The sequence below is a fragment of the Cavia porcellus genome, unplaced genomic scaffold, assembly GCF_034190915.1.
Source record: "Cavia porcellus strain 051 isolate PalLab524CR breed Dunkin Hartley unplaced genomic scaffold, mCavPor4.1 scaffold_4, whole genome shotgun sequence".
Classification (NCBI taxonomy): Eukaryota; Metazoa; Chordata; class Mammalia; order Rodentia; family Caviidae; genus Cavia; species Cavia porcellus.
In genome coordinates, this window is record NW_026947487.1 from 61282069 (window position 1) to 61298491 (window position 16423).

Below are 16423 nucleotides of genomic sequence, written 5' to 3' on the forward strand. Positions count from 1 at the left end.
AGATGCTAGGTATACCACTCCTAACTTATATTCTCAGTCCTTGGGATTTTGTTTTCCTTTGGTCTTACATGTTAAGAGTAACTCTACTCCATGGTGGGCATGCTGGTGTACACCTATGAGCTCAGCATTTGGGAGACTGAGGCAGAAGAATCAACACAAATTCAGAGCCAGTCTTGGCTACATAGTAAATTCAAGGCCAGGCTGAACTACATAGCAAGACCTTTTTTCAAAAAACCAAACCAAAACAAAATCAAACAAAAAAATCAAGAGTAATCTCATTCCATGAATTTTGCTATTTAGTGATTTTTGCAGTACTGGGTATTGAATCATAGGGCTTTCATCTTTATACCCAGGCCTTTAAAAATTTTTTTGAAACAAGGTCTTGATAAGTTGCTAAATTGCCAGGTTGGGCTTCACTCTGAGATCCTTTTGCCTCAGCGCACCAGAGTACTGGGATATAGGCATGTGCTACCCGCCTGGCTTCATGCATTTTAGAAAATTTACTGTACTCTGTAAAAAGATAATCAGATGGACAGGGCAGTAATGGAGGTGAGGAAACCACATCTGGGGGTTAATGCAATCTGAATAAAAACAATGAGGTCCTGACAGTGGCAATTTTAGGACCCTAAAGGAGGGGACTGACTACAGGGAGTAACTGGGGATGAGCCCAGGTCCCTGTGTGGGCAGCCAGATGGAATGTGGTGCCTCACACTGGAAAGAGGATCTGGGAAGAGGAGCTTCAGCTGGAGGGCAGGGGTAGGACACCCATGCAGGCCTCACGGTAGCACAGTCTGAGGCTTCTCTGGAACCTCAAAAGACACACTCGGCACCTGGATGGAACATTTGGTGCTCAGGAGAGATTTTGGGGGAGCACACAGAAGACATGGGTTACAGTGAATCATGCAGAGCACAGGCAAAGTGGGAAAAGAAGGGGATCCCTTCCCATGAGGATGGACCCCCAGCAGCAGGTGGACTGCACAGAACTGTGACCCTAAGGAAAACTAAGGGCTTGTAACCTGATATTTGACAAAGGGGCTAAACAGAAGGAGGATAGCCTTTTTAATATATGGTGTTGGAAAAATTGGCTCTCCACATGCTGAAGACTGAAACTAGATCCATAGCTATCACCATGCACAAAACTAAAGTCTAAATGGATCAAAGACCTAAATATTAAAACAGAAACACTAAATTTACTGGAAGACAAGGTAGGTAGAAGTCTTGGAGACACTGGGGTAGGAAGAGAATTCATGAACAAAATGCAAACTGCACGGGAAACACTTCAAAGAATCAACAACTGGGATCTCATATTATTGAAAAGTTTCTGCACTTCAAAAAAAATCGCCAACAGAGTGAAAAGAAAACCCACAGAAAGAATTTTAACTAACAATCTGTCAGAAAAGGACTTATATCCAGAACATATAAAGAATTGAAAAACATCAAGCCCCTCAAATTCAAAGACCTTCTCCAAAAATGGCATCTGAGATGAGCACAGAGTTCTCAGATGAAGATACACAAATGGCTAATAAATACATGAAGGAATGTTCACCATCACTGGTCATTCGAGAAATGCAAATTAAAACAGCACTGAGGTTTCATCTCACTCCAGAAAGAATGGCTGCCATCATGAAATCAACTGATAACAAATGTTGGTGAGAATGCAGGGAAAAAGGAACAGTGCTCCACTGTTAGTGGGAGTGTAGACTGTGCAACCGTTATGGAAGTCAGTATGGAGAATTCTCAGAATTCTGGACTGGAAGTTCCATTCAATCCAGCTGTTCCCCTCCTGGGTATTTTCCCAGAAAAACTGAAAAGGTCATGTTACAGTGATATATGTGTACCCATGTTCATAGCAGCACAATTTGTAATAGCTAAATCTTGGAAATAACCAAGATGCTCATCAACTGCAGAGTGGATGAAAAAGATGTGGTATTTTTACACAATAGAGTATTACTCAGCTATAAAAAGGATGATCTTGAGGCCTTCATAGGCAAATGGAGACAACTTGAGACTCTCCTCATAAGTGAAATAAACAAGAATCACATTTATAAATATCACATTATGTTTCTAGTGTAAAAAGTAATAAGAAATGTAGGAATAATAAAACCCAAAATGTGTAATTGCTATTGTAAAAAAAGAGAGGAAAAGAAAATGCTCTAAAGGATATAACTGTATACATGTTTAAGTGTATAAGATTGATAACCATATTACTAAGTTTTTGTTGGATTGTTCAACAGTACTGTTTGCAGTCTTGCTGTCTGAATGTCCACTTTGTATGCTTTACTTTTGCAATTTGAACAACTATTTTGAGGAAGGCAATATGTAATTTATCAACTAGTGATTTCTTACTGTTTATTTTTTTGAAATTATGCATTATTTCTATCCTTTTTGTGTTTTTTTTCTTTAAATTAAAAAAAAAAATCTAGGGGCCTATAGAGGGAGTCACCTAAAGTACAGACCATAAACAAGGAAGGGAGGACAAAAAGGTAAGAGGTGAGACAGAAAGCAGCCACTGGGGACAAGGGTATTTAGTGACCAGAAAGTGGAGGAGTAGGAGCCAGGCTCCCGGAAAATAAGCAGCTAAGGCTCCTGGGATGTTTTGTTTTCTTTTGTTTTGAGACAGAGTCTCACTATATAGCCTTGAACTCACAATTCTTTTGCCTCAGCTTCCTGAGTGCGAGGATGACCAGTGTATGTCATTGTGCCCAGCTCAGTCATAGACTCCTGAGAAGAACCCAATGTCTAGTCTGTCTGATCTCTAGATATTATCTGATATAATTTAAAAATAAGCAAAAGTTATTAAATATTTCAAATATAAACACTCACCATCCAAATGATAATAAGCATTTTGCTGTATTTTCTGTGGGGTTTTACTTTTTGCAGAAATGAAACACCACAAATTGAAACCCCACATTTGTCCCTTCCTGATTTCATTCTCCTCCTCATGGCAGAAACCACCATTCTGAGGGTTTATTTTTTATATGAGCTTGAGATTGTGTCCATCAAGTCAGGAGACTGAACTCTCCAAACCACTAGAAGGCTCAGAATATTTTAAAGCGCTCTCAAGAGCGGGTTAAGATGCATAGTTATAATCCCAGGATTCAGAAGTCTGAGGCAGGAGAACGGAGAGTTCAAGGCCAGCCTGAATTACACATGGAGCTCAAAGCCGGCATACACTACATCTCAAAAAACAAACACGCCCAAAAAGCAACATTCATCCTGACTGATCATGCTGAAATCTAACGCAATAGCTAGTGAAAATGATATGCAAGAAAAAAGATTCACCTAAGAGCTAACCATGATTCTGTCACACATCATATCCATCAATTCCTATTAAAGAAAAAAGCCAATTTTCAGGCTATTTTGACTCCACGACAGAAATGACACCTTTATGTGTAACAGATGGATGGCTATGGTGTGGATATGGTTTGCCTATGAAAAGCTTATGTTGACTCCAGAGGCTGAGGCAGAAGGATTGCTGCATGCTCAAGGTCAGCTTGAGCTACACAGTGAGCTCTAGGCCAGCCTGAGCTACACAGTAAGACCTGACTCATAACAAAACAAAACAAGCCTCATGTTAAGGCTCTAATCCCCAGTGTAAGTATAGGTGTAGAGTGGTGGCAGGACCCTTCAGAAGGCTCTTATCATGTCTCTTGTCATGTGGATGCCCTGTGCCACTTCCAAACTGTGCCAGCAAGAAGGCCATGACCAGATGCAGCCCCTGGAACTCTGGAGCAGAATGAAGAGCCAAAATAAACTTCCCCCCTTGATAGATTACCCAGCTCAAGGTTCTCTGTTATAGTAATACCTTGTCATAGAAACACACTCAGAAATAAATATATTCAGAAATTGTTTCAAGGGATATTGTATTCATCAGGGCTTATAGTTGTAAACAGTACAAATTCATTACAGCTATTAAAAATGAGTTTATGATCAAGGTTTAGAGGTCACAAAATTGAAGAGAGGGTGGGAGCACACAGTTCTGAAAACACAGCATAATGAGAAGCCGCAGCAGTGCTGGAGGTGCAGCTCAGTGTTGGGTTCGATCCTCAGCACTAGGGGGAGAAAGAAAGAGCAAAGGCAGTTGCTTCCCTATGGAACAGGACACCAGGGCAGCCACAGGCCTACAGATGCTGTCACCAGTACCTTAGGTAACTGGGCAGCTCTGCCGAGCTCCTTCAACACCCCAAGTCTTGGGACAGAAACACCCAACGAAAAGACTAATGATTTCTTTGGTAGCCATCTAACAGTATCATAATCTGCTCAGAATAAAGACTTAAAAATCTATCATTATCTCTATCTAATTAATGCTCAGATGTAGTAGATGCATTATGTAAGCATTAGCAAGCATTAACATGATAGAGGCGAGGACAGATTTTATTTTAGAGAGGACAGAATAGATGGACTAAATATATGCAACAAAGATGGGCTTGTGGTGCACGCTCGTAATTCCAGCCGCTCAGGAAGCTGAATCACAAGGTTAAGACCAGACTCAGCCATAAACTGAGACCCAGTCTCAAAAAAAGTCCGTATCTTATAAACCCCTATTTCATAAAAATAACAGCAAGGAGAGGGAATCTTGTGCTTCCAAAAGTAGATATTTTAATATACTATAGTATAACTTTACCATAGAATTTCTAGATGTAAAGAGAGAGTTCTAAAATTGCTCATGTACTATATAAAGAGTTAAACACAATCAAAATCTGGTTCACGCAATTTCAAAAAAGCAGGAAGCACGCCTACAATGGAGTAAATGGATGCTGCAGAGATACGGGCTTTCCCTCTTTCGGACCCAGGGGTATCTCTTTGAAAGACAAAAGATAAAACTGTAACATTTCAAAATTAATTCTTTTTGAAAATAAAACATTTCCCTCTTAAAAGAAAATTAAAAGAGAAGTAAAAAGAAAATGAAGATGTGTTATGTACATGGACCAACTCCCCACAATGAATGTAATCATGACAAATTGCAAACATGTACTAGTACAATTTTTAAAAAATAAACTTTAGGGGCTGGGGATTTAGCTCAGTGGCATAAGCACCTGCCTTGCAAGCATGCAGTCCTGAGTTCAATCCCCGGTACCGATAAAAAAAAAAAAAAAAAAAAAAAAAAAAAAAACTTTAAAAAGGAAAAAGAAATAAAGCAAATTGACCAGGTGTGATGGCACACAGCCTGGGCTAAACGGTAAGATTCTACCTTAAAAAACAAACAAGAAAAAAAACAAAGCAGCACAAAACAACAGAGTCCCCCACCCCCCACCCACACCTTCCAGTGCTGAGCTCTAACATAGCAGTCAGTGGAGATGAAGTATTTTTTGGTCTTTAAGAAAAAAGATTCACTGCGACCCAACCATGATTCTGATGTGCATTACATTCATGAATTCCTGTTAAAGAAAAAAGCCTAAATCTTGTAACCTAAACAACTACTTTGAAGATAACAATATAAAATATATTTACTAGTGTTAATTTCCTATTTTTTTGTTTTGAAATTCTGTATCATTGTTTTTATTCCTTTTTTTGTTTTGTTTTCAAATTAAAAACATTTTGTTTTCATGACAGAATCAATGTATTTATGAATGATCTCACTTATACTCAGGGAAAACAAATAAATATATTTTGCAAGTTTAACTAGTTTGCATAAAAACTTAAGTATTATTCATGGACAGTGTAATACAGACTCCTACACAGAAAGCCAGGCAGCATGCTCACTTGTACTCCCAGAACCTGAAAACGGTGATCTCTTAGAAACCGGGAGTTGAATAGTGGTTATGAGAAGTTCAGGTAAGCGTGATGAATGGGTACCAAGTTGCCATCTAATAAAAACAAGTAGTTCTGATGTTAATGCACAGTAAGGTCACTATAGATAACAATAATGTACTGCACTTTTATTCCCCATATATTTATTGAGCACTTGTACTTCGGGGTGTTTGTTCACTTCAGTTGCTCATTTTTTAACTGAGTCTTTTATTTGAGGGGTAAACTTTTTGAGTTCTCTTTTCTTTCTTTCTTTCTTTTTTTTGTTTTTTGTTTTTTGGGGGTTTTTTTGGCTTTTTGAGACAGAGTTTTGCTATGTAATTCAGGTTGGCCTTGAACTCAGTATGTAGCCAAGACTGGCCTCAAATTCACATTGATCTTCAGCTTCCTGAATGCTGCCATTACCGGTAAGTTTGTTCTTTCTTTCTTTCTTCCTTCCTTCCTTCTTTCCTTTTCTTTTTCTCTTCCTCTTTTCTTCCTTTTTCTCTCTTTCTTTGTTGTCTCTCTTTGTACTTCAGCTGCCCCTGAACTCACTATCTAGCCCAGGCTGGCCTCAAACTTGATGTGATTCTCCTGTCTCAGCTTCTCAAACGCTGGGATTACAGGCACCTGACACTATGCTTGGCAAATTCTTTACACATGCTAGAGATTAGGCTTCTGAGGAATATTTGGCAAGATTTTTTTTCCCATTTCAGCATTTTCTCTTCACTTTGTTGACTGTTTCCTTTGCTGCACAGAACCTTCTTAATTTGGTATAATCCCTTTTGTTGATTCTTGTGGTTATTTCTTGGGCAACCAGGGTGGGTTATTTCCTGGGCAACCAGGGTTGTGTTTGGAAAGTCCTTGCCTATGCCTACATTTTCAGAGTTTTATCTATTTTATCTTCCAGCATGTTAAGTATTTCTGTTTTAATATGTAGAGCTTTGACCCAATTTGATTTTAACTTAGTACACAGTGAGAGACATGGGTCTAGAACAATCTTCGCATGTCACATTTAATTTTCCCAGCACCTTTTTGTTTTAGACAGTCTCACCACCATGTAGCTCAGGCTGGGCTTAAACTCCCTTTGTAGTCTAGTTTGGCCTTGAACTCATGTCTCTCGAGTGCTGGGATTACAGGTGTGTGCTGCCTCAGCCATCTCCAGAACCATTCATTAAAGAGGCTATCTTTCCTCCAGCATATGTTTCTGGCCCTTTGTCAAAGATCAGATAAGTGAATATGTTTAGGGTTGTTTCTGTATTTTCTATTCTGTTCCACTGATTTGCATATCTGTTTTTGTGCTGGTACCACAGTATCACTGTTTTTTTTTATCACTGCAGTCTTATAATGTAACTTCAAGTCAGGTATTGTGATGCCTCCTGCTTTTCTCTTGCTGCTCATGATTGCTTTTGTTATTCTGCATCTCTTGATTTCATACAAGTTTTAGGATTGTTTTCTCTAGTTCTGTGAAGAATGCTGGTGGCATTTCAGTTGAGGTTGCATTAAATCTGTATCAGTTTTGGAAATATGGCTATGCTGACGGCACTGGTTCTGTGTAACCAGGAACCAGGAATATCTTTCCATTTTCTCATGTCCTCTTTAATTTCCTTTTGCAGATTTCTGTATTTTATTGCAGAGCTCTTTCACTTTCTTGGTTAGGTTAATTACTATTTAATTTTCCTTGAAGCTCTTGTGAATGGTATTGTTTTCTTAATTTCTTTCTTGGTGGGTTTGTTATTATTGTATACGAAAGCTACTGATTTCTGCATATTGCTTTGTATCCTGCTACCTTAATGACTTTATTAATTCTAGGATTCTTTTGGTGGAATTTTTTGGTTCTTCTATGTAAAAGATCATTCATCTGACAATAAGAACAGCTTGATTTCCTTTCCTATGGGTACCACAATGATTTCTTACATTTGCCTGACTGCTCTGGCTGAAGTTTCGAGTACTATATTGAACAGCATTGATCACGAGGGACATCCTTGTCTTCTTCCTGATATTAGAGGAAAAGCTTTCAGTTTTCCCCCCATCTAATACAATGTTGATAGTAGATTTGTCATAAATGGCTTTTCTCAGATTGAGATAAGACCCTTCTGTAACAATTTTCTTCAGGGCTTTTATCATGAACAAATGTTAAATTTTATCAAAAGCTTTTTCTGTGTCTATTGAGATGGTCATGTGAGGGGTTTTGTTTGTTTTTGCATTTTGGGTTTTTTTTTTTTCTTGAGACAGAGTCTCACTATAATGAAGGCTGGCCTTGAACTCAATATGAAGCTCAGGTTGGGCAAAAATTTGTGGCAATCTTCCTGTCTACCTCCTGAGTGCTAGGATTACAAGTTTGTGCTACCACATCTAGCAGATCATGTGATTTTTGTTGTTTCTGTTTATGTGTGATGTTTTTTGATTTGTGTGGGTTGAACCATCCTTGCATCCCTGGGATGAAACCTACTTGGGTCATATTTGTTATATTCTGTTTGCCAATTTGTTGTTGAAGACTTTTGGACTTACATTCATTAAAACGACTGGCCTGAAGCTGGGTGTGGTGGGTGGCACAAGCCTGTAATCCCAGCACTTGGGGAGGCTGAGACAGAAAGATGACTGTGAGTTCTAGATCAGCCTGGGCTACAAAGTGAGTTCAAGACCAGCCTGAACTGCTTAGTGAAATCCTGTCTCAAAAAGACACACACACACACACACACACACACACACACACACACACACAGATTGCCTTGTAGTTTTTGAATCCTTGTATGGTTTTGGAATCAAGGTGTTGCTAGCTTGATAAAATAAGGTAAGGCAAGGCAGTATTCCTTCTCTTTTAATTGCATTAATAGTTTGGGGAGTACTGGTATTAGATCTTCCCTAAAGTTCTTGTGGAATTCAGTGGTGATTCTATGAGATCCTCAGCTTCTCTTAGTTGACAGGTTTATTATTACTGCCTCAATTTCTTTGCCTGTTATTTGTTCAGGGTTTTTGTATCTTTGGGGACCATTTTCAATAATTCATAGATATCTAAAAATCCATCCATTTTCTTGGGATTCTCCAATTCATTGGAATACAGGTTTTTGAAATAGTTACTGATAGTCTGGATTTCAGTGGTGTCTGTTGTGATTTTACCTTTTTCATTTCTAATTCCACTAATATAGGTTTTTTTTTTTCTTCTTTCAATTGGCTGTTTGTCTATTTTTGTTTAATTAATTAATCTATTTATTTTTGATTTTTTGAGACAGTGTCTTTCCAGTAGTTCAGGCTGGCCTTGAACTCACTGTGTAATCCAGGCTGGCCTGGAACTCGTGCCAGTCCTCCTGCCTCAGCCGCCTGAGCACAGGGATTATAGGCGTATGCCACCACACCTGGCTTATCTTTTGAAAGAACCAGTTTTATGATCTTTGATTTAATGATTCTTTATATTTTTTAGTCTCAATTTCATTAATTTCTTCTCTGATCTGTATAATTTCCTTTCTTGTACTAGCATTGGATTTTGATTGTTCTTGTACCCTAAGACCCTAAGGCACATTATTAGGCTATTACTTTGGGCTCACTCTGTTTTTCTAATGTGGGCATTCACAGCTATAAACTTTTCTCTTAAGACTCCTTTCACTATAGGTTCTGGAATGATCCCATAGGTTTTGGTATGTTGTATTGGCATTATCATTTGATTCAAGGAATTGTTTTAGTTTTTGTCTTGATTTCTTCCATGATCCATACTATGTTTAATCTCCATGTGTTTCTGTGGTTACTTTTGGCACTGATTTCTAGTTTGATGCATTATGATATGATAATATGCATGTGGCAATTTTGCATAATTTTGTATTTACTTAGGTATGCTCTATGGGCCAGAATGTGGTCTATTTTAGAGAAAGTTCTATGTGCTGTTAAGAATATATATTCTGTTGCTATTGGGTGAAACATTCTGTAGATATCTACTGTCCATTTGTTCTACAGTGTGGTTCAACTCTAATATTTCTTGATTTTTTTGTTTAGTTTATCTGTTAGTGATAGTGGGATACTGAGATTCCTCACTATAATTGGATTGATGTTTATCTTATCCTTTATGTCCAGTAGTGTCCATCTTATGAAATTGAGTGTGTCAGTAATTGTTAGCTGATATGTGGTGACCTGCCTTGCTTCTTCTGACCAGCACTGGCTTGAAGTTCACTTTATCTGGAAAACAGGATAGCTACTCCTATTTGTTTTGGGGTTTCTGCGCATATAATACTGTTTTCCATTCTTTGAGTTTTAGTTTACAAGTGTTTTTTTTTTTTTTTTTTGGATTTGAATGTGATTCTTGTATGCAGCATACCACTGGGTTTTATTTTTTGATCCAATCTGTCATTCTTTGTTTTGACTGGGATCATTCACATTGGGAGTTCTTACTAAGAGGTACTAACTTATTCCTGTCATTGCATTATTTTCTGGTTGCTGACTTTTTTTCCCCTTTCTTTCTGCTGACCCTATCTGATATATTCATTCCACTAGATTTTTTGACATCACTGGCTTCGTTGTATCTCTCTAGGATAACTTCAAGAATTTTTTGGAGTATTGGTTTGGTGGTCATGAATTCCTAAAGGTGATTTTTTAAAAAGGATATATCAGTCTGAATTGGAAATTGTTTTTTGTTAGGGTTTGACACACACTTCATCGAAGTTCTCCTGACTTTTAAAATGTGTGTTGAGAAGTCTTTTGTAATTCTGTTTTACTTTATAAATGATTTGTTGCTTCTAAATCCTTCTGTTAGACTTCTGGTTTGGACTATCACAGGTTGTGAAATTCTTTTGTGATCATGGCTGATCATGTCTTCTTACCTATATGTTAAGTTCTTTCCCCATATATGGAAAGTTATCTGGTATTACTTCTCTAGACAGGATTTTTAAAGATGCTATTTATACTGTCTTTTGACTTTTCACTAATTTCAGTTCATCTTGTTAGTCTTTTTTTTTTTTTTTTGGATCATCTAGCAGCTAATTTTCCATGATCTTTTGTTATTTTTACAGTATCTCTGACTGTATTGTTACCAGTATCAATTCTGTCTTCTAATTCTGACAGTTTCTTCTCACATGGATCACTTCTGTGGCCTATATTTTCAACAGAAACTGTTATATCCTGGGTTTCTTTTTAGTATCTTTACAGGGACTCTTATTCTTTGCAAAACTGGTCATTCATGTTTTGTATCATTTTGTTTAGCTCAGCTAGCTTTTTATTAGTGTCTTCTTTAAGCCTGATTGTTTACTTATTAACTTCATTATCTGTTTAATATTTTATTTTATTTTATTTGAGACAGGGTCTTGCTATGCAGTTCAGTCTGGCCTTGAACTCACGATGTAGCTCAAGTTGGGCTTAAACTTGCTCCTCCTGCCTCAGCCTCCCCAGTGCTGGGATTACAGGTGTGTGCCGCCAGCCTGGCTAGTTATATCATCTTTCAGATCACCAAGGATCTCTTTTGTTCTTATTTGTTGCTGCTTGGTTTTTAAATTTTTTCTTTTTTAAAACTCAGGATAAAGCCAATCAAAACAAAACAGTGACATTAGTACAGAACTTCAAAGAAGGATAATAGGAAAAAATGGCTACCATAGTATATCTTGCTATCTTCACAATAGTAGTTCATTCCATCACACATAGCATAATCAAACCAAACCAAACAGTAAAACCAATCAAAACAGAACACTGAATAAAGCAAACCAATAAATTGGAAGAAATCAAAGAAGTGAGAACAATACTGGATTTCAAAAACAAGACAGAAGGAAATCCTCATATTTGCCATATTACATACTGTCATCCTCCCAAACAGATGCTCAGACCACCAGCCCCAGGCCTGCAAAGTTAACCAAACTATATAAGCATTTAGGTGCTTTTCATACCTCAGTTGCTATCAACTCAGCCTGGCCTTCAAACCAGCTGGTGCCTATGGGAGCAGGGGAAGTACTTGATCCTCAGCCTGTGTGTTGGTGAGCTCACTGGAGGTGCTACCTCACTTTTTTCTTCCTGGGGCCTGCATGGCTTGTGGCACATCTCACCAAAAGAACTGAATGACGTCCTCTTCTCTGTGGGCTCCTCCCGTACCCAGCACACTGTGCCAATTCACAGGAGGGACTGTCTGGCTTTTCTCTTCCTGGGCCTCACATGGTTTTCTAAAATCATTTTTGTATAATTCAGCTGTTTGGCTTTTGATTTCTTCTCCACAGATCAGCTTTGGGGAGTTGAGTTTTTGGAGGCATTTTATTGCCTTCTGTTTTCATGTTTCATGTATGTGTATGTGTGAGGGGGAGTGTACATGTGTCTGTTGTGCTGAGGGCTGAGGGTTGATTAAGTGGAAAGACTTTATTGCTAGGATGGAGAGCTCTTCAGTCAGTGTCTGCTTTACAGTGATGCACTCTGGGCATGGCTAGCTATAGGCCTTTGCCTCTGTCCCACGATCTGACCACCGCTATTAATTTTGGGAGTGTACAGTGTAATTGGCCCAGCATCCAGTTCTCCAGAGATGGATCTCGGTATTGTTGATGATATAAAGACAAAGCAGATATTGGCATAGAGTAAAACCTAATTAATAGCAATAACTATGTAACCATTAGCAAAAGCAAAGAAATTAGGAAAGACAAACTGGAAACTGACGTAGTACAGGGACCAATAAAAGCTACCACGGGCACCATACTTAACAACAGCAGAAGAGATTTGCAATAACATAGACACAAAGAGAAACCAAATCTTGACATAAAGTAAGTATCTACAAAATATCACAGCTATACTACTATTAACACTAGAAAAGAATTCAGTAATATTCTAGTCAACTAAATATCTAAAATTTACTAAAGCTTAACAGGGTTAGTGTAGAAGTTGAGGGCCTGGGGAAAGAAAATGAAAAAAGTAAAATCTGAAAAATAAAGAAAAAAGTGAGATAAAGGATCAGAAAAGAACAGAAGAAAGAAAAAGAAAAAAAATCGCTCCCCAAGGAAAAAGAAAAAAACAAGTCAGAAACATTCCTCGGTGAGTTTGAACAAGCAGTTTCTTCCTAGAGCATGTGGTCCTGAAATCCACAGGGAAGGAGAATGAGTCACCACTAAGTCAGGTTTTTTCCACACACCTTTCCGGGGTGAACGCCGAGTCTGTCCAGCCTTTCCTGCTGCACGTGATCAGTCAATGCTGTCTCCCCTAGCGCTGTGTTCAGTTAGCCACTTCCATTTTGTTCCTTCTGTGTGCCCCTAAATCACCGCTTTCTCAGTATAACTTTGCAGTCTGTGGGTTTGTAAGGTGTCCCCCAAACTCCAGAGGGCCCTGTGTCCATACCCCCCTGCTGTGTAAACTGTCAAAGATGAGGCATCTCCCTGAAAAAACCTGTATATGGGGAAGCAAGGCAACCATGAGCTCTGTGCCGAATACATGCAGCCCAGCAAGAGGGTCAAGCAGCCCTCGGATTTAATGCCAGCACTTTCAGAAGTGGTCCCCCCTAAAAACCGCACATGAGCAGCCCGGCTTCTTGCTAGAGTTGGGACCCTTGTGTCCTTCCTGCCTGGAGTCTGAGCTTCTCAGGGGATGGTCCAAGTCTATCCTGCACCTTCTCTATGACTATTTCTTGTGGCCATCTCACATCCAGTCACTATGGTAGAATGATCCCAGAAAACCTAAAGTGTAGCTGTTCTGTGACTTCTGATTCCTGGGGAAGTTCAGTCTTAAACCATTAACCCTTCCCCAAATTGTTCCTAATTTACCATGGTTATGGTTTGTGTGTGTCTGGTGTCCTCCCAGAACCCCGTGCAGTCATGATGGGTGGGGATGGGGCTTTTTGGAGGTGGCTGAATCCAGTGTTTGCGATTGGTTCACTGTCTAGTGCTGGGGTTGGGGGTGTGAATGCTGCACTTGCACTGGACTGGTAGCCTGCACACATAACCTAAGGAAGAAAAAGAGGCTAGCTCCTCCCTTTTGTCGCTTTTGCTTCTGCTATCTTCTGCCACCACGAGCTATTGCCATTCTGCCATGTGCCTCCCTGCCCCGACATGCAGAAAAAGTCACTTTTTCGGAGTACTGTAAAGCCTATTCTGGTTTTTCAGTTTACAATACCCATATGCTCTTCTTTAGGCAGATGCTTTTTTTTTTGTATCCGGACTCAAACTCAGGACCTTGTGCTTTTCAGACAGCTGCTGTGCCACTGAGCTATATCCCCAGCCCTCCATGTCCTTGTCTCGGGGCCAGCAATGCCAGCCTGGTTCATTGTTTCTCTCTGGGCCTGCTGACCTTCTCCAGCCTTACCCTGGTTGTGGAAACAGGTCTCCCTCCAATTGAAAGCTTCTCCTCAGCATTTTTTTTTTCTTAAATTTGAAACAGTCTTGCTAAGTGGCCCAGGATACCTTGAATTTTTGATGCCCCTGTATCCACTTCCAGAGTAGCTAGGATAATAGTGATGTGCAGTTACATCCACTAGAAATGCATTTTAAAGTAGAAATTTTTTTTGTCTAGGAAAACTAGTTTGTATTACACTGTTTCATGAATTACCAAGTCACTGCATAAGTACTTAAAACTAGCGTATATTTAATATTTCTTTTTCCATTCTCTTTGTTGTTAGGATGACAAAAACGAATAGTAACCATAAAGACCAGGTGGATGTGGTGGCGCATGGGAGGTGGAGGCAGGATTATCACAAGTTTGAGGCCTGCCTGGACTACACAGTGAGTTCAAGTCCAGCCTACATTACCAAGGAAGACAAGAAACAACCACCACACACACAAACAACCCAATATAGACAACAGTATCCATGTCTTAGAACCTAAAAAGTTATTATACATTTCCAGTACAGTAATTTACCTTTCCTCTTCTGCAGGATCATTCTGATTCTCTAAGGGATTGCTTAGTAAAACAGAAAATCACTAATATTGATCTGTTTAATAAATCCTAAGAGCCTACTATGCACTAGGTTCTTCTGTTTCTAAGTTAGTAAGCACTGGAAGCTGGGAGTGGTAGCACACACTATCACTCAGAAGGCTGAAACAGGAGGGCTGCTGAGGTGGTGGCTAGTCTGGGCAACATATGAGTTCAAGTCCGGCCTAAAATACAGATAGACTGTCTTAAAAAAAATAAAAGTGCAGGAAAGAACAGAAATGGAAATTTTATTTTTCCTGAAAAATATTTGAGGCAGGGAGAACCAAAATTTTGCTTCACTGGAGAAATCCTTTTCCAAGATCACAGACAAAGCTTAGGTCAATGATTTGGCTGCAGCGACCACTAAGCATATGATAAAACTCACGATCCAGGAATATAATGTACAAGAAATGTTTGTGTATGGTACACTATTTTCATTCCTAACCATGTACAGAACCTGGTCATTTTAACTGAGTCTCATGGGCTCAGTGATTCATGAGAGCTGGGAAACAATCTTGGCTTCCCAATAACCTGTACCAGACTGGCAAAAGCTGTAAGATATGCCACGGTACAGATGAAATGCAACACTACTGGCTCATTTTATGCAACTATGAAAGTAGGGGGAAAATCAAGTCCTACTCTGGTGTATTAGGGTAACTGAGATGAGCTGTGTGGGAGTTTTCAAATCTCCCCCATAACTCTTATGGTCTGGCAAATGGATGGATGAAGGAGGTGACACCAGGAGCCTTCTGACACAGTGACACACAACAGAACTTCTGCCTTGAGCCCTTGCTTCACCGATTACTTCAATTAGTTCACCGATTACTTCAAGGACAATAAGCAGTGACGATGCAGAGTCTCACTGCAAGTCTTTTTTACTGTCTCACAAACACATGAAGCAATATCCATTAGCGAACAAACCACCCAGGAATAGGATTTATGGTTTAAAAAAATTTGTAAGACAAAGTTTGCAATTAAAATTATTTATTCAAAAATACTTTCTATCAATTTTGATTCTATATCAAATCAAATTAGTGAGTGATGTTACAAAACAATAGCCGATCAGACTTGTTCATAGAGGACACAATGACCCCATTACTTCATTAATACAAGCTACTGAGCCGTGACACACAAATCCAATACATTCACCACTTCTTGCAAGGTTCATAATTGATATATGGTACTTTATATCAAAATATTTTATAATATATTTCACTTCAAGATTCAGCTAATGTAAAAATGATACTGGCTTGTAAAAGAATCTAAGCAATGATCTGGAGTTTCCTTTCTTGCAAAATTCAAGTACATGATTATCTCAAGTTTCTTTACTTTCTACAAAGTCGTTAAAAACCACCTGAGGTTGCATTTCATTTTTGCTCTTTGTTTCCAGTGACTACAGAGACCATGGAGACATAGTAGGGAGATCATTAGAGATACCACATAGATCCCAATGCTTAAACAAGAGCTTCTGACAGGTTTTAAAGTTTTTATAAAACTTCAAATTAATTTTCATAAGACATCCATTAAAAATGGCTTTTTGAAACATAATACTCAAAGGAAACCCTTTAGCATCAAGAGCATCAGATACTTCAGGAAGAACGGGTCTCCCCTCATTTTATTCTTTTCTGGCTGTGCCGGGGATCTAATTCAGGGCCTTGTAAATGCTAGGCAAGTGCCCTACCACTGAGCTACACCCCCCTGCTCCAGTCTCTCTTTTGTTGGTTCAAGAAGTGAGTCTTTTCTCAACAGTTTCTTGATAAGCAACAAATCTTCTTAAATTCATCTTTATGTTGTTGAGAACACACAGCTGATCTGGACTGTATTTACCTCTCCCTTCCTTTCGAAT

At 38.9% G+C, this 16423-nt stretch overlaps 1 protein-coding gene across 2 annotated transcripts in view; it reads right to left on the reverse strand.

The window, feature by feature from the left end:
• Positions 1-16423, reverse strand: part of Heatr3 (HEAT repeat containing 3) — an 84294-nt gene that overhangs the window by 29988 nt on the left and 37883 nt on the right. The window contains exon 15 of one of the 2 annotated variants that reach the window (XM_003477679.5): positions 15545-16423. The exons of the other annotated variant lie outside the window; for it this stretch is intronic. Within the exon in view, the coding sequence (XP_003477727.2) occupies positions 16301-16423 (123 nt within the window). The 3' untranslated portion in view covers positions 15545-16300. Of the gene's footprint in view, positions 1-15544 lie in introns of those variants that run through there. 2 annotated transcript variants of the gene reach the window in all.